Raw genomic sequence first — 24,206 nt, 5'->3', positions numbered from 1 at the left:
ATGTGCATGTGTGATTTACAGCTCATGAAGTCAATGATGAAGTTTCACTATGAGTTTTAATACCACATTACATATACCTTCATTTTTGTATGGGATAACAGAAACTATTTTTAGCAAAAATAATCAAGCAGGCACTCAAGTATTTCCTCTGAAAAATGAACAAAAAATGTTCTGTCACGTTACACAAATCTACCATCATCCTTTATATATCAAAGTGACGAATATGTCAGCAAGAAATTTTCCCTGAATTCCAAATTTTGGAATATTCCTGTGTTAGCCACAAACACCCAGCTAACAAAAGATAAATATTATAAAAAAATGTTTCTAACAAGTCCTCTTGCGATGATATGGGCTTCATTTTTCTGCGTTGGGAGACAGGGGACTTTCAGGGGGAAATACATCCGCACAACTCGGGGGTCTTACAGGAGATTTCCTTCTGGCGCTCCTGATCGTGAGCTCGTCCTTGTGTTTAAACGTGAGCGGAACGAAACCATCTGTATCAGCCACCAAGACAATCCACATGGGACCTGTGAGAAGAAAAAGTACTTAAAATGATGAGAAATTTCTGCACAGTAATTTGCAGTATTAGCATAAGTGAAAGTGGTTCAAGCAGGCATCAATATGTATGCTTGTTTCAACATGGAATAAAAAAATGTAAAAGATAATTGCGACTTTTTATCTCACAATTCCTTTTTTTTTTTTTGTCTCACAATTGTGTTTATATCTCGCAATTCTGACTTTTTTCTCGCAATTCTGACTTTTTTCTTGCAATTGCGAGTTTATATCTTGCAATTCTGACTTTTCTCGGAAATGCAAGTTTATATCTCACAATTCAGAATTTTTTCTCGCAATTGCGAGTTTATATCTCGCAAATCTGACTTCTCACAATTCTGACTTTTCTCGCAATTGCGAGTTTATATCTCACAATTCTGACTTCTCAGAATTCTGACTTTTTTTCTCGCAATTGCGAGTTTATATCTCGCAATTCTGACATTTTTCTCACAATTGCGAATTTATATCTCGCAATTCTGACTTCTCACAATTCTGACTTTTTTTCTCGCAATTGTGAGTTTATATCTCGCAATTCTGACTTCTCGCAATTGTGACTTCTCACAATTCTGACTTTTTTTCCTCGCAATTGTGAATTTATATCTCGCAATTCTGACTTTTCACAATTCTGACTTTTTTTCTCGCAAATGTGAGTTTATATCTCGCAATTCTGACTTCTCGCAATTGTGATTTCTCACAATTCTGACTTTTTTTCCTCGCAATTGTGAATTTATATCTCGCAATTCTGACTTTTCTCAGAATTGCGAGATATAAACTCACAATTACCTTTTTTATTTTTTATTCAGTGGCGGAAACAAGCTTCCATACATCAGCACTAGAGATGCACAACACAAAAGACTGTAAGCTGATTCAACCTTAAATCCTCAAATCCAATTGCACCACCTAATCGCTTCCTATTTTAGTCATTGGCAATTAAATGAAGCCAAAGCACAACGAACAATCTGTCTTCAACAAAGGATTCAGCCTCATTAATAGATCCCATCTGCTCATTGTTGAAAAGAGCAAATCTGCCTGAAATGTCAACACAGAGATCTCAGAAACGCTCAGATGCTTTCTTACAATGTGCAATGGTTGCAACTACTTTTCATGCAAAAAATCAGTTTATCAGTTTATCTTGACTTACTGAACCTAATAATGTCCAATATTATTACATATGTATTGATCAAGTTGGTGGAATCAGCATTTTGCAAGGTTTCTATATCTTCCAAACGTACCATGCATCATCTCCACGACCGCCAGGCCGAACAGTTCCTGTACCACCCGCAGGCAGATCCGCCCCCCACACAGCAGCAACGGCCTTCTCTCATCCGTATACACATTCTCAGACAACTGTTTCTGGAGGAAAAGACAAATACAAAGTGCCATCGATTAACACCATGAGTCACTTTAAGAGAGCATCATTCACAAAAGACCTGGTCATGTGGTCATGGATTAAATCTGATGATTCCCCTAAGACAAGTTATGCCAAGGTCAACAGAATAACTTCAATCTGACATCTGCTGACAAAGGGTTGTGCTGACAACAGTGAGAGGAATTATGAGTTGGCGTGATGCTTTACAATGCCTGATGGTCTGACTAAGAGTAAAATGGGCTTTGTAGAGTCTTGGTTTGGATTAAGACTTAGCTCCAGAAGCAAATCATTTAATCAAGTAATCATTTATTTTGTTGTTTATTTATTAAATTTAACAGTATGTGAACATCTAAGAAGGTTCCCTAATGGTACAGGATATTTGACCTGTTGGGGTCTCCACATCCATCAGTCCTTGACCCATAAAGCACCATGGATCTTCTGCTTTGGAAAATGAAGAACCTCTCTTTCTTTTTTTTTTTTTAAATTGACAATGAAAATGGTTGACAGCAAATGCCATAGTCAATTATTAGGGTGCTCTGATATTGAAATGTTTACATTTACTTCAGAAATTATTGTAATGTTAATTATTAGAAATAATAATAATAAATATTGTTATTATTTATATGAATTATAATTTAGATTACTTTTAAATTATAGTATTATTAAATTTAATCACAGTAATAATTATTATTACTATATCATTTACCATAATATATATATATATATATATATATATATATATATATACACACATTTTTTTTTTTTATACAATGAAAATGGTTGACAACAAATGCCATAATCAATTATTAGGGTGTTCTGATACTATAATGTTTACATACACTTTATAAATTATTGTAATGTAAATTATTGAAAGTAATTATAATAAATATTGTTATAATTTATATTAATTATAATTTAGATTATTTATAAATTATAGTATTAAATTTAATCATAATAATTATTATTACATTTAATAGTAAAAGAAATTATAATTATTAAAATTATTCTAATACAAATTTTAACATTTGAAATTATTCACACAAAATGTAGCATATTGTTATTTAAAAGAGAATTTGCATATTGAGATTATTGGACAAGATGGTTTTTAAATACAATGCTGCGAATAGAATTCTTTATGCAATTAATCAAACAAATAAAATCAACAGATTAGCACTCTTTATGTTTCTACTACAGAAGACAGCAAACTAGTGCTAGTTAGAAAATCATTCCATACCTGACACGTAATGTGCACGTATTGCGGTTCATAAGCAGACGGATAACTGCATGCGATCTTCTTGCCGTTCTGGGTGAAGTCTCTGATTTCTGAGAGGCACTGCTGGACGTCAGCAAATCGGGTGAAAATCCTCTCCATGTTCTGCGTCAGCTGCTCCAGGTTCTTCTCTTTGGACTGAAAGCTGTTCTTTGGCGGAGTGGCATCGGAGTACGACTTTTCCGAGGCCTCGTACCTGGGAGAACATGGCCGACTGGAATCCCGGCTGGCCTGACCGGCTACGGCGAGCGTGGCCATGCGGCTGATGTGATCCATGTCGTAGTTTTCTAGAGTAATGGAGGAGGCACTGGACGCTCTATCGGAGAAGTCGGCAGAGCTTGCCACAGGGCTCAACTCTGAGCTGCGTACCTCCTCGATTAATTTTCTCCGGCTGGATGGCGAAACAATTACAGAGCCTCCAGGAAGAATTAGATCCTTAATTGATAGACGGTCCTCTTTAGAAAAGTTCTCAGAATGACGTCTAATCCCATGATGTTGTTGGCTTAGCGGCTCGGACTTGGGAACCACCGGGGTGGCACCTTCCTCGTCGAATACCAGCTCCTTGGCTATTAGCCTCAAGATGTACTTGTCCGTATTGGAGGAGGGGAGGAAAGCCGGATCATTGGACTTCTGCCGGCCAATCATAAAGAGCAACATCTTGTTGGTGAAAAAGCACACCCCTTTGGGCCTCTCATTCTTTTGCAGCTGGATCTGTTGCACATTGGGCATGGAAGAATCCGTGATACAGTAAACAAGGATCATGTTGCATGTGTTCGATGCCACGGCTACTGTGCTCCCGCTCGGATCAAAGGCAATGATGTCAGGAACCAAGATGCCAGGGATGCTGACCTTCCTTGTAGTGGTGACCTTGCGTTCGTACGTCACTAGAATCAAATGTGACGAGTCCTGACCATTTCCCGACAAATGATCCCGCCGCCTCAAGTGAATGAGAGGGCTCGGGTCTGATTTCCTGTGTTTGGCGAGAATGTGTGTTAGATCTATGGGTCCGGATGAAGAGCCGTGTCCCAAGCGTTCAGAATCACATGATCTCCGTCTAGAGTCCGCATAATAGTCTGTATCCACTGTCAAAACAGGAGAAGGGCGACAAGTCGATGCCTCTGACTCATCTGGCAGGTCGAAGGCGATGCCCGCATTGAGCCCGCAAAGTTTATCAAGCGGAAGTTCGGTTGCTACAGCCACTTGAGCCTCGTCGGTGGACTCGATGGCACAGATATACCCACCTACATCGAAAACAGGGCAGAAGGAACACGCCACCAGGCTTTTTTGGATGTCGTTCCAAACGTACGAGTGCAATGCGCTACCGATGGCGACCACCAGGCGGTTTCCGTCTTTTGTCCAGCAGGCACAATGGATCAGACCGCCACCCTTGATGTCAGCCTTCACACGACGATTATCAACCCGCACGGAAAACAAAACCGAGGCGTCCCGCTTGGTCAAAACAGCTAAGATGTCCATTTTGGGATGCCAGACACATCCTTGAGACAGCAGTGGGAATGGCTCACTCATTTCGCAGGTCTGTGTGCACAGGAGTTTGTTCTGCTCCAAAGCGCTCAGCTGAAGTTGCCAGACCGTGATGTGCTTCTTATGCTGCACGGCAAGCAACGCCGGGGACCCGGAGCAGCACAACGGCCCCCAGAAGAGTCCCAAGACATGTTCGAATTGTCCAATGACATTGGTGTCGCCAAATTTGGGCTCACCTTCGACAGAATACAACGACGTGAGACAGACCTGCTTACCGTCCGTCCAGGCTATTCCGTGCACCGGATGAATGGCTTGGTGCAGGGTGTTTAACCCTGTTCTCAGAAGTTTGGCTTTTCCTAGCTCCATGCTTGGCTCAGTTTCTCCAATGGAAAGGAAAACAATGTTCCCAGTCATACAGGAATGGGTTTTTGAGTCAGAATTGAGAGACAGATGTAACTCTGTGCTTCAGTATGAGAAGACTGCCATCACATACTCCAAGAATAGGTAAAGCCTCTTCCCTCACTCTCTAATCCTATTGGCCAGAGTGAGGCTCCACTCAAGGATGACCAGATTAGGCTGACACGACCCCCAACGTCATAAAACCCTCTGAGATTTGGATGCTACATCTCTTTTCTACCCCAGGTCTGAAATACACAAAAATATATGCAAGACAAGACATATGCAAAGATTGAAAATCAAAGAAATGTCACTTTGGAAAATGTATGCTGATATCAAAAACAACCCCTTACAAAAAACATTACTATGGTAAGTTACTACAGCTATTAAAACTACAATAAAACTGTTGTGACTTTGAATTAGCCAGCATGGTAATTAAACAATCGATAATTAATTATTTAATGCAACTTGTAGTAAAAACAACTATTAAAAATGATTTAAAAAAAAAAAAAACTAAGATTACTCAAGTCAGTTTATCACAACAGACATAAATAAAGACTGAGAAGAATCACATAAATGTCACTTTAAACATTGGACAGCGATACCACAAATTAACCCCTTACTAAATGTTACTATGGTAACCATAGTCAAACCACAAAAACATTCATTGTTTGAAGTTGAACTTTAGAGTAACAATAACTGTATCATACTCTGGCAAAAACAACTATAGTCTGACTAATTTCTCTGTAAGGTGCGTTCGCGAAACTATTTTATTCACATGTATTGCCGCAATCCCACATGCTAGCATGTATTCTAGAACAATCCTGAAAATGAAAAGGAAAAATATATGATAAATAGCAAACTAACACTTTCAGAAGGTAATATTACAAACATACCATTGTACTATTGACAACACTGCGGAAACCATGGCAACTCCACAGAGAGAAAATCACGTAAACTTTAGCTGTGTCCACATTTCCCCGCGGAGACATTTGAAGTCATGGACGAACGGAAAGAGAATGACTCGGGCATTCTGGGAGTTGTAGTTCACACACGCTTAAACTCGCGATAGGATGTCTGATTCATATCCGCGAATCGATTCTTTCAAACAGTTCGTTTTAAAGGGCGAGTTCAAAGATGGTAAACATAACGATAAAGATTTTATTATTATTATTAAACTTCAAACAAACAAAGTCAAGAACTGCGATAAGACATGTGTACAACATATAAAAAAACCAATAATATTTTATAAGTGCCGTTAATAGATGTTACACAGCACACTTTTCCAAAATCTCATAAAAACTGAGGTCATCGCAACGGAATTTGTCTAATGTTTCACCACGGGTTGACCATCGCGCATACAGTTAGACTGATATGACAGTGGGCGGAGTGCAGTAGCGCTGCTGTCTCACAGTCTCTCTCTCACTGTCTCACTACTGTAGGATCTATCCTCGCGAACAGAATGGGTGTTGAGATTGAAACAATATCTCCAGGAGACGGTAAGACGCTATGATTTAATAAGTTCGAAATTCAAATTCACAAACGTTCTAGAACGACTGTTGAATTCGAATGTTGTTTTGGTACAGTGTATCAGTAAAAGCGGGATTGGGGGAACATTCTCTCGCTCTAATTACATAATCTATTTACATTCTTGAATTTTCATTGTATATTATTTGCGTAAAGGAGTCAACACTAACACAGATTCAACGAAATACCCATCGCTATGAGGATGTTTCCCGCTCATTGTCTAGTCAGGGATTTAACGTGTGTCTGACTCTGTGCCCAGCAGATAATATGTGCCATGCGTGCCAACTCAAACACTCTTCTCATTATGATTCCTCTCTGCAGCTGTCAGAAATGTGTTTTCTGGATTTCCTCTACAACATGCTTGTAGTTTGATTTTGCTCATGCAAAATGCAGGTAGATTTTGTTGAGCGTGTATGTCTCAGATGGCAGCATTCTTGCCCTGGCTAGACATGAGCTTTGATGTTAATCCCAATGGGCTTTGCAGGGTAATTTGGCACAGTTGGCAGAGTCACTGGGATTCTGAGACCTGATCTGGTCTAATGGCACAGTAAGGTGTTGTTATGTGTGCCACTTGTTGCATTACCTGTTTGCAGGTAGCACCAAACTGAGCATGATGGCACTTTCATTGATAAAATTCAGTGTTATATATAGATGTATATCTCGTATCTGATTGGCCAAACTGATATAGAGTATAACTAACAGCATTTGGACCACACAGTACTGTATACTGTATACAAAAATGTGGGGTTGGTAAGATTTTTATGCTCACCAAGGCTGCATTTATTTGATCTAAAATGCAGTAAAACAGTAATACTGTGAAATATGATTACAATTTAAAAAAATAATAATAATTATTTCCTATATTTAAAATGTAATTTATTCCTGTGATCAAAGCTGTATTTTCAGCATCATTACTCGTCTTCAGTGTCACATGATCCGTCAGATATCATTCTAATATGCTGATTTGCTGCTGAAAAAATATTTCTTATTATCGTCAATGTTGAAAACAGATGTGCTGTTTAATATTTTTGTGAAAAAATGTGATACATATCTAAATACAAATATGCAGATCGTTTCATGTGACACTGTATATCATGTATTTGTTTTATATGAAGCTTGCCAAGATTTCACAAAGAAAACATCAAAGGTAAATCATACGTATGATTTTCAAATATAGACTTTTAACCCCAAGTTATTTTATTGGGCTATTACTTAACTGTACTTTAAGGCACTTTAGTTAAAAACATCCGAGAAGTGACGCTCTTGCAATATTCTAACAACTCAACATGCCTATATGCTTACAACGGTTACATTTGTGTTTGGGTCATTGACGAATAAGGTTTTTAAAAGTGTAAAAAAACCTAATTTAAGTTTTATTAAGTGTTAACAATGAGATTATGTGGTTTTTAAAATCAATTAACACTGCTTTTGTCATTTATTACAAGATGGACAAAATTCGTCACCAAAAAATTCATTCGGCTTAACCAAAATTTCGGTTTTACCGAATGACACTTTTGGTTATACCAAATGACGATATTTTCAAACAATGCTAACAGGCTGATATCTAGCTAGCTAGCTAGCAAAAGGACAATCAAACATTTTATATTTAGTACAAGTTTTTAAAATATTCCAACATTTTCCATGTTTTGTAGCGGTTGTACCGAATGACCTAATGTTTCGGGACATGCGTATGAGCAAGTGAAAACATGAATTTTTCAAATAGTTAAGAGAGAGTTAGTTACTTTGCTTCATGACCATGTGGTCCTTTGCAGGTGTTTGAATGATGTCACATCCTGTCACATGATATTGACCGCATGATCCAAAATGGTCCCTTTATATTGGTTACTCCGAATGACATCAATGAAATTCATTTTTCCAGACTTTCTTTCTTACAACAAAGCAACGACTTCTACACATAATTTTAATACCATTTTGCACTATGTTGATATATGATGTTATAAAATCATGCCAGAATAAAAAATATATACATATATTACATTTTAAGATATTTTAATCACAAATGAAATGGCTATATTGGCCGTTAAACGGTTAAACCAAATGACCTTTTGACACTTCAAAATCTTTAAAATACTATAATAATATAATTAAAACCTTTTGGATTCAATAAAAGAGATCTAGTTGTACTACCTTACATACTTTGGATGTCATATCTTTGTTGTTTATTATTATTAAGGTCCTTTGGACAATAAAAAAAGACCTGTCACGTCATTGTTTATGTTTTTTAGACATGAGTTCTATCAGAATTTGGGGCTGAGAGTCTGATTATTCCTTTATAAGTTTATATGGACCAGTGGGAGGTCAGTGAGTCATAATAATGAACATTATTATGACTTGATCAATAGAAGCTGTAAATAAGTGCTGGAGTGACCATGAGCTCATATGATTTTGACAGCTTTCAGACGTAAAATTCTTGGCACAAGTCATCAAACTCAAGAACTGCCTACTGGGGTCACCAGTGTCAGGAATGAATGCGATGTAATGGCGCTTTCACTTTTCTCGCTCTGCTCTGGTCTCTTGCGTCTTTCTAATGACATCCTATCTGACCCCCACCAGCCTGCTGTCATGTGGCTCACATTCCTGTCCAGCTCCCTGACATTAATCAGACACCACCTCCACCACACACACACACACACACACACCCACACACTCACACACACACACACACACACACTTTTTCTGATCTGCCCTGGACTGCGGATAAAGTCTAAGACCATACCCGTGTCTCATGACTGTAGGAGCTGCTTCATGGATTTAGAAGTGATTTTATTGATCCCTTTGGGGTTTGTTAGATTAGAGCAGCAAGCTGTTTCCACAATTATTTGAACAAGTTTTTTTCACTGTGGTCTATTATTTGTGGTATCTATTTCAGACAAACAAACCCTATAGCTGCATCCGAAATCGCATACTTATAGCAGGTGAAAAACAGTATGCAAAACAAAGCATGTCCGAATTAATGTACTCGTAAAACAGCAGGCAAAAAGTACCCGAATGAACTTCCGGCGAGATTCTGATGTGTCCATATGATGGACACTTTACTATCCCATGAGGCCTCAGGGAGAGGATTTGTGAATGGCAGTGAAGCGACGCAACTGACGCTGATAGGTCACATGATAATCACAACATGGTGAATGTAGTATATCCGGATTACATTCATACTACACACATTCTTACTATATAGAACATACTTTTTAGCGGTTGTGAAGTAATAATTATTCAAAATAAGTACCTACTCAAGAGAGTATGAGATTTCAGACGCAGCCAATGCTAGTAATCAGAAAATATAACAAAATAAACTGTGGTTGGTCGCTTTACATGCCAGTCAGAGCTTTTCTTCCCATTTGTGGGTTGTTCATGCCCATAAAAAGCTGCTAATGGGACAAAACAAAATACAGATAGTAAATATGAGTATCTTACAAAGATTCAATGCCACAAATCTTGTAAACCTCTGAAAATCTGTTAAAAGCCTCAGAAGTGATGATTGTAGTATTTGTTTTCCAGTAGACTGATTAAAGGGATAGTTCACCCAAAAGTGAAAATTATCCCATGATTTACTCACTTTCTTCTTTCAGACAAACACCATTGTAGATATATTTACAAATATCCTTGCTCTTCCAAGCTTTATAACGGAATAGTGAATGGGGGACGCGATTTTGAAGCCCAAAACAATGCATCCATCCATCATAAAAAATAATCCACACGGCTCCAGGGGGTTAATAAAGGCCTTCTGAAGTTAAGCAATGCATTTTAGTAAGAAAATATCCATATTTAAAACTTTATTAACTATAATAACTAGCTTCCGGCAACGGCCATACGCATCGATTTGCGGCGGAAGAGTAACCTCTGATCCGATGCCTGACGTGATGATGAACATGGAAGCGCAAAACAAAACACTGGTCACAAATTAGAAGTTCAAAACAAGAATTTTTAAAGAGAAATATCGGAGGATTTTGATATAAGAGAAGATCAGCTTGAGTTTGCTGCCCAGCCCTATTTGTTTAAACCGCGAGAGGTGTCTAAACTTACGCTACTCCTACATCCTGCGTCATACATCGCTTCACGGGTTACTCTTGTGGCGCAAGTCGACTTGCGCAGTATGCATACTGCCGTCTGCCGGAAGCTAGTTATTATAGTTAATAAAGTGTTAAATATGGATATTTTTCTTACAAAAACCTATCACTTTGCTTCAGAAGGCCTATATTAGCCCCCTGGAGCCATGTGGATTACTTTTATGATGGATAGATGCACTTTTTGGGCTTCAAAATCGCTTTACTTTTGTTTTGTTGTTTATGTTTATTGCGTAAAGTTACGTTTACTGTTCAGTGGTTCGATGGTTCCTCCTACTTCCCTGAGCCTTTAACATTGTTGCAGTTCTTTACAATGGAAAAAAGTTCTTAAGATTAATAAAATTGTCTTCATACTAAAAAAAAAAAAGAAAAGGCTTATTTAAAAACTGTTCACTGAAAGAATCTTTGGCACACCAAAATTGGTTCTTCTATGGCATATTTGTGAAAACCCCCTTTTGGAACCTTTATTTTTAACATTGTAAGGTTAATATGCTATAAATCTTTGCACTAACTGTCTAATTCTCCTCTTTCTTCACAGGAAGAACCTTTCCGAAGAAAGGACAGACATGTGTTGTGCATTACATAGGTAAACAATCTGCTGATGTAAATCACATATGTTGTTTGTTGGAGATTTCACACAGGCGGCTGGTGCGCCCTGTAGACTACTAACTCAGACAGACAGGAAACAGGATGTCGATAACAACATTCTGTCTCCTCTTGTTTAATGTTTTCTTTCCTCTCAGTATCCCAGTGCTTCTCTTTGAAAATGCAGGTAGTACTTGATAATTGTTGTAGTTCTTTTCCCCGTATTGAATTGCTTGGTCCTCAACTACATAATAGGCCCTTATAATAATTGCTTGAACTCTGGACCTTTATTATTGTGTGCATGATATACAGTATGTTGCCAACTGGATCAGAAAATAGATGCCTTTTCAAATCGTTATATTTATGTTGTTATAAAATACCGTGGAATCCAAAAGTCTGAGACCACTAGTGAAAAGACTTTAATTTCCAATCCATCATTTTATAATTTACTACATATTGTTTCATAACTAATTATATTATCAGCATAAATCTTGAGCCTGATGATCATGGTCTCCAGCACGATGTGACACTCTCCAAAGAACTTCTTCTGGCTTCAATGGAAGCCAGAACATCTGATGGTCAATGTCAGGAGATTAGTCACCTGGAAACAGTGCAAAATGTGAAATATTTCTACCTAATTTTATATAATTTGATGTCTTTGTTTACATTTTTTTTTTTAAATTTAAATTTTTTCATAAACATTTTAGATTTTTTTTTTTTCACAGTGTTGGACTTCACTGTATAGAAATATTTGGCCCTCAATCCAGACTACAAATTCGCCTTGTTCGCCAGTCGCAGGTGATATGTGGAACATTTCTTTTCAGTACTAATAACATATATATTTTAAAAATAATTTGACCGGCCATAAGACTGCTTTTTTAAATGATTTATTTGAGACACTACTGTTGAAAGTTTGCGGTCTGTTTTAAACGTTTTTGAAAGAAGTCTCTTATGTTCTTCAAGGCTGCATTTATTTGATAAAAAAACAGTAATATTGTGAAATATTATTACAATTTTAAAATGTTTTAAAATATAATTTATAAAGTGGTGCAGGGATGGTGTATTTTTGTAGGCCAAAACCCAGAAACGAGTTAGCATTTTAGCACTTCTCGTTCCATCGCCCTGAAGTCAATGAGTAATTTTTGAATGGGTTTTTGGTTAAATGCTTGAAAAAGGTCTGGTCACACAAGCTTAAGAAGATATTCTCACATTTTAATTCACAACATAAAATGCATAAGTAATACCCTTTTGTGATTGTTTTTTAAGCTTTTACTTGTCTTGAAAATGACATATGTTGCTAAATGGGACTACAGAGGTGGTCATGGACATTAACTGTCATGTTTTCACAGCCTCGTTGTGTTTATAATCACTTTTGCAAACTATTATAACTGGAACTTTCATGGAAAATGTTTTTAAACAAAGACTGAAAGAGTTGTCAGAAGCTTAGTGATGGTGACGTTGAAGTGATCGTGGTGTAGCTTTTGACTTCTGCCGATTGTATTTATGCTTCAGAATTCATAAAAGTTGTGTTCATTTGTGAAGATTATCACAATGAACAAAACGTGTATGAATCATAAGCTTTTGTTTAAGCTCACAGAGCTTATTTTCTGCAATAATCCAAAAGCCAATGGAAAAATCATATTGGGTTTTTGTTGAGGGAACCAGTGTGATGCGAACTTCCGGGTTGGCTACAAAAATACGTCATTACTACAGTACTCAGTACTTTTTACTGCTGATGTCTTTGATGTTACATGATCCTTCAGAAAGCATAATATGCTGATTTGCTGCTCAAGAAACATTTCTTATTAATGTTGAAAACAGTTGTGCTGATTAATATTTTTGTGGAAAATTATGCATTTAAACAGGATTCTTTGATGAACAGAAAGTTCAAAAGAGCCGTTTTTTTTTTTTTTTTTAAACAAAACTCTTATGGTCATTTTTGATCAATTCTTGCTGAATAAAACTATTAATTTTTTTCAACAACAACAACAAAAAATCTTACAGAACCTAAACTTGTTATTTTTTACTGAATGTTCTGAATCAATTATTTTTATAGATTTTTTTTATTAATATATTATGTCATCTGTAAATAAGAATATTTTAATACTGACAAAAAAAAAAAGCCAAAAACATGTAAAGTAAAAGGTTCTTTCCTGTCTTGTCAGAGGTATCTGCAGTAAACCGACAGAACTCTCACTGTTATTATAAGCTAGATTCAGGCAGCACTGACTGTGAGATGAGCTTCTGGTGGTCATTAGCACTCAGAGCAGCAAACAGGGTCAGACTCACTGCAGACGTCAATACAGCCCTTCTGCAGTACTTAATATAGCGCTGCAGGGCCTTTGCTAAGAGCCCTCGAGCCCTGGAGTGAACCAGATACAGCACTACCTCCAGAGACACTCAAGTCATCACTATTCGGCCACACTCTTTTTGGCTGAAATGGACAAAAATCCATAGATCAAACGTTTGGAGTGTGGAGCAGGAGAGAAATTTGGGCTTAAGATTTAGGGCCAGATTTACTAAACAGGGCAAATTAGCACAAGAGCACAATTCCAAAAAAGCGCTGATGGGAGTGGAAAGTTCTGCGCGTGATCTACTGACAAAACACAAATTAAAGAACACAGACGCAACCGGATCATTTGCATAATGACCAACGCTATCTACCAAGAGCAGCACAAATTAGCGTCTGGTTTAAGACATGCTTTTTTGGGGGGCGGTAAATAATGGCGCAAATACCAGTAAATTGACTAGAGCAAACCTTAGTAAATCACCTTGCACGATTCATTTAAATACTCTCCTCCCATAACTTTTGCTTCTGAAAGGGAAACTCCTACAAATGCATATGCAGTAAGGTCAGCCACAAACATAATCCTGTTCACGCCTTTTCATCGCTAATTTTTCGCTGTGCGTCTATAGTAAATCCTGACTGTTTTTTAACTCCAAAAGAGGGTTTGCTCTGGCAAGCTGTTAATAAATCTGGCCCTTAGAATATAAAGGTAGGGTAGGCAATTTTGGAAAGCCTAGCAATAGCAAGCTAGCTTTGAAAACCTTAAGATCCCACCCTCCCTTCAGAGCGTCTACAAAGCCACGCCTCCTTCAAAACACATGAACGCACACTGCAGAGTCTGCAAAGCGTCACGAGAATGCAAACATTATGGGAAATTTACTTTTGATTGTTCTCTTAAAGACTTAATAACTTTGAAAGAACCTTGCCAGAACGTTCTGAGAACATTCCGTTAGCTGGGCAGGTTGTAGGCCCTATATTATCAGCAGTCATGGTTGCATGCAAAGTGAAACAGGATGGGTTTTATCATGGGCTCATGCCTGAATTATCAGTGAGACCCCCTGTTGCACACCTACCTTTCTCTGAGCCAGCCAGGCAGAACAAATCAATTAGCCCAGTCCCGCTGAGTCCCCTGGGGTTTATTATTAGAGCACAGGAAGCTATCAGATTTCCCGTGACTGGCGGCTCTATTAATAACAATGGCAACACTATGTATAAATATGTTCTGAAGAGACACCCGTGTGATGGGGTGGTGGCTCCAGGATTAGGGCACTGTGATGGAAATGAAGAGAAACCTACTAAAGGTGTCCAGTTTCCTGAACCCTGACCTGACATTCAGAGGCAGTAAAGTAGTGATGTCATGTGCAATTATGGGTATGTTCCCTGCTCGTGGTTTTAGAACATACTTCCCTATGTTCGAGCCGCAGTTCAATGCTCATTGCTCTTTTTTAAGGAATATCTGACCCCAATACAAAAATTGTTTCTTCAGTTATTTTCACCTATATAATGTAATGTTTAATACACTTCATTTTGTTGATTACAAATTTTCAACATGATTTTTTCTCTATGATTTTTATTTCACTAAAGTACAAGATCCTATCCTATTCAAATCTATCTGATAAACAAGTTAATGCTAAAAGTAATCAAAAAGGAGTCAGATTATATTACCTAAAATGTGTAATGTAATAGATTATGTTACTAACAATTTTCATCATGTATGGGTTAGGGCTAGGGTTAGTAATGAACTACAGTTTAGTAATCTAATTAATATAATAGTATTAATAATAATATTAATTAATATAATAATAGTAATCTACCCAGCACTGCAAACCTATACTTTCTTTCATGGATCACAAACGGAGATGTTTCGCAGATGTTTTATTGTCCAAGATGCTCTTTGTTTATACACAACACAAATTACACTTTTGGTCTCATCCACAGCAAATTGCTTTTCATCCATAGTGCAAGAGATTGTAGGTAATAATATTAGCTGAAAAATAAGCCTTAAACCCCCACTGGAAATAGTATACCATCCGGGCACATTTGGCTTTCATTTTTTCCAACTTAGCTATGATTCAAGATGCTGGCATATCCTGGCATTCTGTACAGTATAGTATAGACAGTCTGGAAATTGGGATGCAGCCAGGGTTTCAAGTTCTGGGAATGAGTTGTTGTACAGGTCATCACTCAGCAGGCTGTAATATGAGATTAAGTTTAGCATGGAGGTTATTGAACAAAATGAAGATGTATACACTACCTTTTAAAAGACAGTAAGGTTTTCTTTTTTGAAAGAAATTAATACTTTTATTCAGCATTAAATTGATCAAAAGTGACAGTAAAGACTTTTATATTGTTACCAAAAATTCTACAGTAGTCAACATTTAAAGTGGATCAAAACCTTTCATCAAAGTTGTCCTAAACCTCCTTTTTTGATCCACTTCAAATGTTGACTACATTTCAAATAAAATGCTGTTCTTTTGAACTTTCTAATCATCAAAGAATTCTTATAAAATGTATCACGGTTTCCACAAAAAACATTAAGCAGCACAACTGCTTTAAAATTTGATAATAATCAGAAATGTTTCTTCAGCAGCAAATCAGCATATTAGAATAATTTCTGAAGGATCATGTGATACTGAAGACTGGAGTAATGATGCTGAAAATTCAGCTTTGCCTCACAGGAATAAATTATATTTTGGAATATATTAAAATAGAAAACCGTTATTTTAAATTGTAATAATATTTCACAATTTTACTGTTTTTACTGTATTTTTAATCAATTAAATGGGTCCTTGATTATGATTTTACTTTTTTAACTTTAGTTGGTGTGTAATGTTGCTGTTTGAGCATAAACAAAATCTGCAAAGTTACGACACACAAGGTTCAATGCAAAGGGAGATATTTTCTTTTACAGAAATCACTTTTTAAGGACTACAACAAACGGCTGGTAGGGACTACAACGAGCTTCTTCCTGGAATGGTGACATCACAAACCCCAAAATTTACATAAACCCTGCCCCCGTGAACACGCAGCAAAGGGGGTGAGGCCATGTTGGGCTGCTTTAGAGAAGAGGAAGAGTTGTTGTAGTAGAGTGTTGTTCCCATGCTGTCATTTTATGCCGGACTGCTTCACAAACTAGGGTCAATTCAGCGCTGGATTTGCACAAAAGATTAACATGACGGCACATGCTAGTCGATGAGTTGAATCAACTCCACAGCAACTACATAAATTTATTCACTAACCATTCAGAAACGTCCAGTTACATTCTAAAAGTTGTAACTTCTTCCTGAGTCTCTCCATCAGTGTCCGACTCCGGTTTGAACAATGTAAGGCTGAACACCGTTACTGACAATCATCATTTTGGCTGCGTGAGATTCTCCAGCTTTGTTGTTGTTGAGCAACCGAAGTGTAAGCTGTTAAAGCTCCGCCCTCTTCTGGAAAGGGGGCCGGGAGCAGCAGCTCATTTGCATTTAAAGGGACACACACAAACACAGCATGTTTTTGCTCACACCCAAATAGGGGCAGATTTAACAAGCTATAATAAATGATCTGTGGGGTATTTTGAGCTGAAATCTTCACAGACACATTCTGGGGACACCAGAGACTTATATTACATCTTGTGAAAAGGGGCATTATAGGTCCGCTTTAAATATAAACTTGGTGAGCATAAGAGACTTCTTTCAAAAACAAAAAACGACCTGAGCATTAATATTCATTAACGGCATCATTGTATTGAAATACCAAGTAGTTTGTCTTAACCATCATCCAGCACCATCTGATAGCACTGTTTTTAGCTTTCTCTCTCTGCTCCTGATGTTTCCGCCAGAATACTCTTGTTTGGTGATACATGAACCCATGAGTTTCCCATGCCACGTGGTTTTCTGCTGACATGTTTTCGAGTTAAAATGTGCCAACAAATCTATAAGAGGCAGTTGCATTCAGGTAGCGTGTGCATCTGATTACATTTGACGCTGACTGAGAGAAACCGGCTGCCAGCTCTGGTTGACGGAAACTGTAAGCTGTGGTAAAAATAGCCATCCTGGCCTCCGCCTGCTGTACTGGTTCACACTCTTTCCCACCGAGCTCTCACGCACAGGTTCAGGAACCGAGATTGGCTTTAGGTTTTTTTCCAATGAAGGCAGTCAGTAGATCAGGTTCGTGTCCACTAGGCTATATCCATCCGACAAAGAAAAGCTCCCACCCAACATGAACGCTGATTGTAATTATGGAAAATAAAATTACAGTGGAGCTGATAGTACAAGCTGCGAGATATTATGTGACTTGTAACGATCCTGGTTTTGGCTATTCACATTAAAATTCAGCATGAAACGGAAGTTGCAATAGCTTTTTCTTTCATATTGTGGCATATTTTCAAGTGAAATGGCTTTTTGAACAAGAAAAAATGTAGGGCGGGACTAGATTTTGTCCATTGGGAATTGATTGGATCATTGGATGGTTGTGGTTTGCTATTGGTGGATCTCATGTGAGTGACAGGTTGCCCCGCCTTCACACCATTAAACACGTCATCAGAGAAGAGATGTTGATGTGAGACAGAGGGAAGTTATTTTGATTAAAGGTCACGAGGCACAGGAATTTTTAAAAAATATGCATGGATAAATAATTTATAATAAATGCTGGAATATTCCTTAAAATAAAAAAAAACTTTAAAAAAAATAAATAAATAAATAATTGTGGTGACTTTAAACTGATATATTGTCCAAAAGGGATGTCCGGAGAGGATATTTGTTTTTAATGACCCTAAAAGTTTGATTAAACCATCAAAATATGAGGGAAATTATTATAATTTTAAATATTTTAAATAAAGAACAAAATATTAAACTTAATTAAGGTAATTGTCAGACAAAATTATTTGTCAAAAAAAGGCTAACTACAGCATAGAAAAACAAAAAGGTCACAGGAAAAGCATACATCGACTACAACATAATCATAAATATTTCGTTAATTCTCTCTTGCTTGGCATGTGTTCATAATTTATTTGTATGACAGTCTGGCCAAAAATTATGTTGGCACAATTTTGAAATTATGTTTCATTTCGTTATCACAAATAAAATAATTGACTCCAAGCACAACTACACAATACGCTTACAAAATCTGTAACATGCTTTTTTAATAATATTTAAATATAAGGTGAAGATGTAAATTTTCCTGGGCCGGACATTACTTTTGGCCACTACTGTATACAGTATATGTACAAATGATTTATATGTATATTTGTTTTGGGGTGTTTTTAAATTGATGGACATTCATAACAGAACACAACTATATAGCAAGATGCTAAAAACTACTTGGAACACCATAACAACCAAACACAGAACGGTGGCAAGTTTTGCTTTGGCAAGCACTATTCATATTCTGAAAATGTAAAAATCTAGTTTATAAATGGTCTTTGTACAGATTGATAAAAGTTCCAAAGGTTTGTTAGAGCAACACTGGATATATTCAGTCAGTTTAGTTCATTCATAAATAAGCTTTAGTACGTCCTTGTAGTAGAACAAGCTTGTATTATAATATACTGTCTGGTTTTGGAATGGAGCCCACTCTGCAGATATCTTGGCGCAGGGACCTTCCTGGAAGTCCCAGTGAAATTCCAGGGGGGAGTGAAAGTTAATACTTTACTGTACTGTAAGAGAGCCATCTCTCAGCTTAAGAAACCTTTAAATCTCCCTCAGCATGGATGAAACTGTAATAAGTGCTTAATAATGTGTCAAATTTAAACAAAGCACAGACACTGTTGTCCTAACTAAAGTTGGATGGACAGTTAGATGGTTATTCGTACAATTAATTGAAATTATGATCTGATAGTGAAATGTGGGATTTTGATATGATTGATGGCATACATATCTAGTAGTACTTTTGTAATCATATTAATGTTCCATAATGCCTTATTGTTTGTGTGTAATAATTTTTATATTAATAATAAAAATATATATTTTTTTAATTTGAAAAAATATATATTTCAGATGGAATATATAATATATTTTATAATTAAGATTTAGATTAGATTAAGATTTATTTTTATTAGTTATATTTTTGTTAAAATTGGTGATGTCAATCTAATATGGTAATTTGCTGATTAAAGGTTGTTAAAAAACAATAGAATTTTTTTTTTACATGTAATTATGCTGATTAATATTAATCATCATATCTTAATTAATTCATAATTAATATTTTAGTTGAAAATTCTTTTTGATTTTATTTAAATTTTCATTGACAGCCCCAGTTAAAATATAAATGTATAAATAGGAGATATTTAAAAACAGCATTATTTCTTTCTTTCTTTCTTTCTTTCTTTCTTTTTTATTTTTCTGTTCTTATTTAGGTACTGTACATCTGACAAAACTAGGCAGCTTTTGTTGCTAAATATTACATACTTTTAATATGCTTTATTTTACATTTGGCACCCTATATGATTCAAGACCTATTTGTGTCTTCCTCTCTCTTTCTCTTTTTCTTCCTTTGATATAGACGGAGGCAAAAGGTGACCTACTTAAGCCATCTGAATAATCCGGTGAATTAGGCCAGTGTTTCATATTTCATTCTTTTTGTTCATTTAGATCACAAGAGCTCAGATTCCGCAGGAGATTTTGATAAGCGCAGAAGCGCTCCCTCTGATGGGTCAGCTGTGTGTGAGTGGACCATGCCTGATTTTAAAACCTGTTTGATTGAAGACACCCCACAGACATCCTGAACATTTAGCATTGATCTCTTTATTACAGATTTTCTCTTGCTTTTCTAAAGGATTAGCCTATGGTTTCTTACATGGCACAAAATGAAATGTAAAAACATTATCTATGGACTTGGATTTACAAAGAAAATTAAGCAATATCTGGGGACCAGAATATAACAGAGACTTGGGGGCCACCCAGAACACCCTAAAACATCCAGAACACTCTAGCAGCCACCTAGCAGCATACTAACAACCACCTAGCAACACCTAAAAACCACCCAAAAGACCCTAGCAACACCCTAGAAACATCCAGACCAGAACACCCTAGTGATACTCTAAACACATTCAGAAGACTCTAGCAACACCCTAACAACTACCTAGAAATCATTAGCAACCACCTAGCAACACCCTAAAAACAAACCAGAAGACCAGAAGACTCTAGCAACACCCAAACAACCACCAAGAACACCCTAACAACTACCTAGAACACATTAGCAACCACCTAGCAACACCCTAAAACCACTTAGAAGACCCTAGGAACACATTAGAAACATCCAGAACACCTTAGCAATACTCTAAAAACATCCAGAAGACTCCAGCAACACTCTAACAACCACCAAGAGCACCCTAGCAACACCCTGACAACTACCCAGAACACATTAGCAACCACTTAGCAACACAATAAAAACCACCCAGAAAACCCTAGCAATACCCTAGAAACATCCAGAACACCCTAGCAATACTCTAAAAAACATCCAGAAGACTATAGCAACACCCTAACAATCACCAAGAGTACCCTAACAACTACCCAGAGCACATTAGCAACCATATAGCAACACCCTAAAAAAACACCTAGAAGACCCTAGCAATATTCTAAAACATCCAGAACACTCTAGAAACACCCTAACAACCACCAAGAGTACCCTAACAACTACCCAGAACACATTAGCAACCATAGAGCAACACCCTAAAAACCACTCAGAAGACCCTAGCAACACCCTAAAAACATCCAGAACACCCCAGCAATACTTTAAAAACATCCAGAACACTCTAGCAACACCCTAATAACTACCAAGAGCACCCTAGCAACACCCTAACAACTACCCATAACATATTAGCAACCACCTAGCAACACCCAGAAAACCCTAGCAACACCCTAGAAACATCTAGAACACCCTAGCAATACTTGAAAACACCCAAAACACTCTAGCAATGCCCTAACAACCACCAAGACCACCCTAGCAACACCCTAACAACTACCCAGAACACATTAACAGCCATCTAGCAACAACCTAAAAACCACCCAGAAGACCCTAGCACAACCCTAGAAACATCAAGAACACCCTAACAATGCTCTTAAAAACACCCAGAACACTCTAGCAACACCCTAACAACCACCACCCAACACCCTAGCTTCATAGCCTGTGGAAAAGTTGCTTGAGGAAATCTAGTTGTAGCAGTACTCTAAAAACATCCAGAAGACTCCAGCAACACCCTAACAACCACAACCCAACACCCTAGCAACACCCTAGAAACATCCAGAACACCCTAGCAATATTCTAAAACATCCAGAACACTGTAGCAACACCCTAACCACCTCCAAGAGCACCCTAGCAACAGCCTAACAACTACCCAGAACACATTAGCAACCACCCAGAAACACCCTAAAAACCACCAGAAGACCCTAGCAACACCTTAGAAACATCCAGAACACCTTAGTAATACTCTTACAAACATCCAGAACATTCTAGCAACACCCTAACAACCAGTACCCTAGCTTCACAGCCTGTGTAAAAGTTGCTTGAGAAAATGTAAAAATCTAGTTTCCATTCTTATTACTGGGTATGACATCAGCACAAACTGCTGGGATAATTAGATCTGTTTGTGTGGCCGCTCTACAGGTGATGGATGGTTGTTGTGGACTGTCTGTTTCACCAGCTGTTGTTTTGGGGCCAGTGTTGTGCTGTCTGTTTTTTCCACCATGTTGCACAGTCTGAATCTGCGGTTAAATGGACGCTTGAGTATGTTGTGCCGATGGTATCTGTTGAGCGCTTGGTCCAGGGCTGCAATTACTGTCTCCTGTGAGCCTGGGAGCTGCAATCGTGCATGTTTCTTCATCAACTGTTTGTCTGATTAGATGTGTTAGTATTTTCTCCTTAATCTTAGGATTCGATTTTTGCATTATGAACAGTAAACGTTTTTAGGGAACCACCCAGAACACAACTGAGTGGTTCTTTTTTTTTTCTTCAGAAAAAAAACAAAAAACAAAACTTTGTTGTGATGATGATGATGATGATGATTGTGTTTTTTACTTTTTTGCTATTTAAATGCAGGGATGCTGCAGAATGGAAAGAAGTTTGACTCGTCACGAGACAGAAACAAGCCCTTTAAATTCAAGATCGGCCGACAGGAAGTCATCAAGGGCTGGGAGGAAGGAGTTGCACAGGTAATGGAGTCTGATGCTGTGCTGTGTGTATTCTGAAGTGTTTGCTTGCTCTATAATATTTCTACCTAATTTCAGATGAGTTTGGGTCAGCGGGCGAAGATCACCTGCACCCCAGACATGGCTTATGGGGCCACGGGACACCCTGGTGTCATTCCTCCCAACGCCACTCTTGTATTTGATGTGGAGCTGCTGAAACTGGAGTGAACCACTAGCTTTTACAGGGCTGAAGTCCTCAAACGGAGAAGGAAAAACACTAGTCCTCGCCCCACCAACAAAACCTTCTTCATCTAAACACTCTAGGCATCATCTTTTATGCAATATTTAGACACTGTTTAGTTACTTTAAATCTTTTCTACACACAACCTTAACACTATTTTGGCATCACGTTTTCATTTCGCTACATGCTAAGTGTTTTGTTTTTATTTTATAAATGTAGTATTTTCATACTACATTTTTTTCCGAAAATATGTGAATACAATAGAATCATTAAATCAGTATTTTAATTTGTACCAGACTGAATCCACTGCCTTACTGAATTTAGTAGGGTTAGTATTTTACAGAAGGGTATAATTCTGTATTCTGAGGGGCATTAACAACCACTGTCTGCATTGCCACTTTTGATAAAAGTATATCCTGCTGAATGCATATGATAGAATGATAATGTTACTGTATTTACTATATATTTTATATATATAAATCTGTCCCTTATAAACATTAGCTGTAAGTCTCATTCAGATCTATTACAATGAGACGTGGAACAAACTGAATATGTATGATGGAGTGCTTTGGCTTTAATGAACATTTTATCAACTTGCTCTTAATAAAGACATTTGAACTCTTGGAAATCTTTGTGATGATGATGTAATTGGATCTGATACACTAACAGTGTAACGATGTCGCATTATTATCTGTTCTCCTGCTACTGTGTAAGATAAGAGAGAGCAGGAGATAAGAATATGTGGTGTTTCATAACTTGACATTACATTTTCCATTAACCATTCATTTTTCAATATTTTTCTCTTATATAATAAACATTAAATTGGCTGAAAAATATTAAAATGTTTTTAAAATCTAAAAAAAAAAAAACTTGTTTATATAATATTAATTGATTTCTTGCAGTTTGTATGCATAATATTTATGAAACATTTCATGAACATATGAAACAAGGAAAGATTATATGAACAACATGTTATGGCGATAGACAATCTAGGAGTTTTTTAAAGTGAAAAAAGAATAGAATATCATTACTAAATTATGTAATAAAATGGCGTCTGGAGCCTTACACTGTAGTCTGATGTTTCATAATGCATATTTTAATTACTGATAATGCATTACATTTGTGCAAAGACACTATATTTAAGCAGAGTAACTGCAGGTTTGCAGGTCATTATATAAACTGTAATAATGACCAAAAAATTGTGCAAACCTGCAGTGCATATATACATATAACTTGGCATATGTCACCACCTGCTGGAATTAAGGTAACATAACGATTTTTTTTAATGCAATAATAACAAATACA

At 37.1% G+C, this 24,206-nt stretch overlaps 2 protein-coding genes across 4 annotated transcripts; one reads left to right on the top strand and one right to left on the bottom strand.

The window, feature by feature from the left end:
* Window positions 1–37: 37 nt before the first annotated feature.
* Window positions 38–6,177, bottom strand: wdcp (WD repeat and coiled coil containing). The gene is made up of 4 exons (XM_051875386.1): window positions 5,966–6,177; window positions 3,156–5,317; window positions 1,785–1,905; window positions 38–527 (listed from the first exon to the last, which is right to left on the bottom strand). The coding sequence occupies exons 2-4, from the start codon at window positions 5,085–5,087 to the stop codon at window positions 355–357; spliced, it is 2,226 nt and encodes a 741-aa protein (XP_051731346.1). The 5' UTR covers window positions 5,088–5,317; window positions 5,966–6,177; the 3' UTR covers window positions 38–354.
* A 202-nt stretch (window positions 6,178–6,379) lies between these two features.
* On the top strand, window positions 6,380–23,529 carry fkbp1b (FKBP prolyl isomerase 1B). 3 transcript variants are annotated; one of them, XM_051875391.1, is made up of 5 exons: window positions 6,553–6,568; window positions 11,220–11,267; window positions 11,992–12,064; window positions 22,572–22,684; window positions 22,760–23,529. In XM_051875391.1, the coding sequence occupies exons 4-5, from the start codon at window positions 22,574–22,576 to the stop codon at window positions 22,886–22,888; spliced, it is 240 nt and encodes a 79-aa protein (XP_051731351.1). In that variant the 5' UTR covers window positions 6,553–6,568; window positions 11,220–11,267; window positions 11,992–12,064; window positions 22,572–22,573; the 3' UTR covers window positions 22,889–23,529. The 3 variants fall into 3 exon arrangements, with proteins under 3 accessions (XP_051731349.1, XP_051731350.1, XP_051731351.1); XM_051875389.1 differs by lacking the exon at window positions 11,992–12,064 and having other exon boundaries at window positions 6,380–6,568; XM_051875390.1 differs by lacking the exons at window positions 11,220–11,267; window positions 11,992–12,064 and having other exon boundaries at window positions 6,409–6,568.
* The last annotated feature ends 677 nt before the right edge of the window (window positions 23,530–24,206 follow it).

Source organism: Ctenopharyngodon idella, chromosome 20, assembly GCF_019924925.1.
Source record: "Ctenopharyngodon idella isolate HZGC_01 chromosome 20, HZGC01, whole genome shotgun sequence".
Taxonomy (NCBI): domain Eukaryota; kingdom Metazoa; phylum Chordata; class Actinopteri; order Cypriniformes; family Xenocyprididae; genus Ctenopharyngodon; species Ctenopharyngodon idella.
This window is presented reverse-complemented; position numbering and strand designations above follow the sequence as displayed.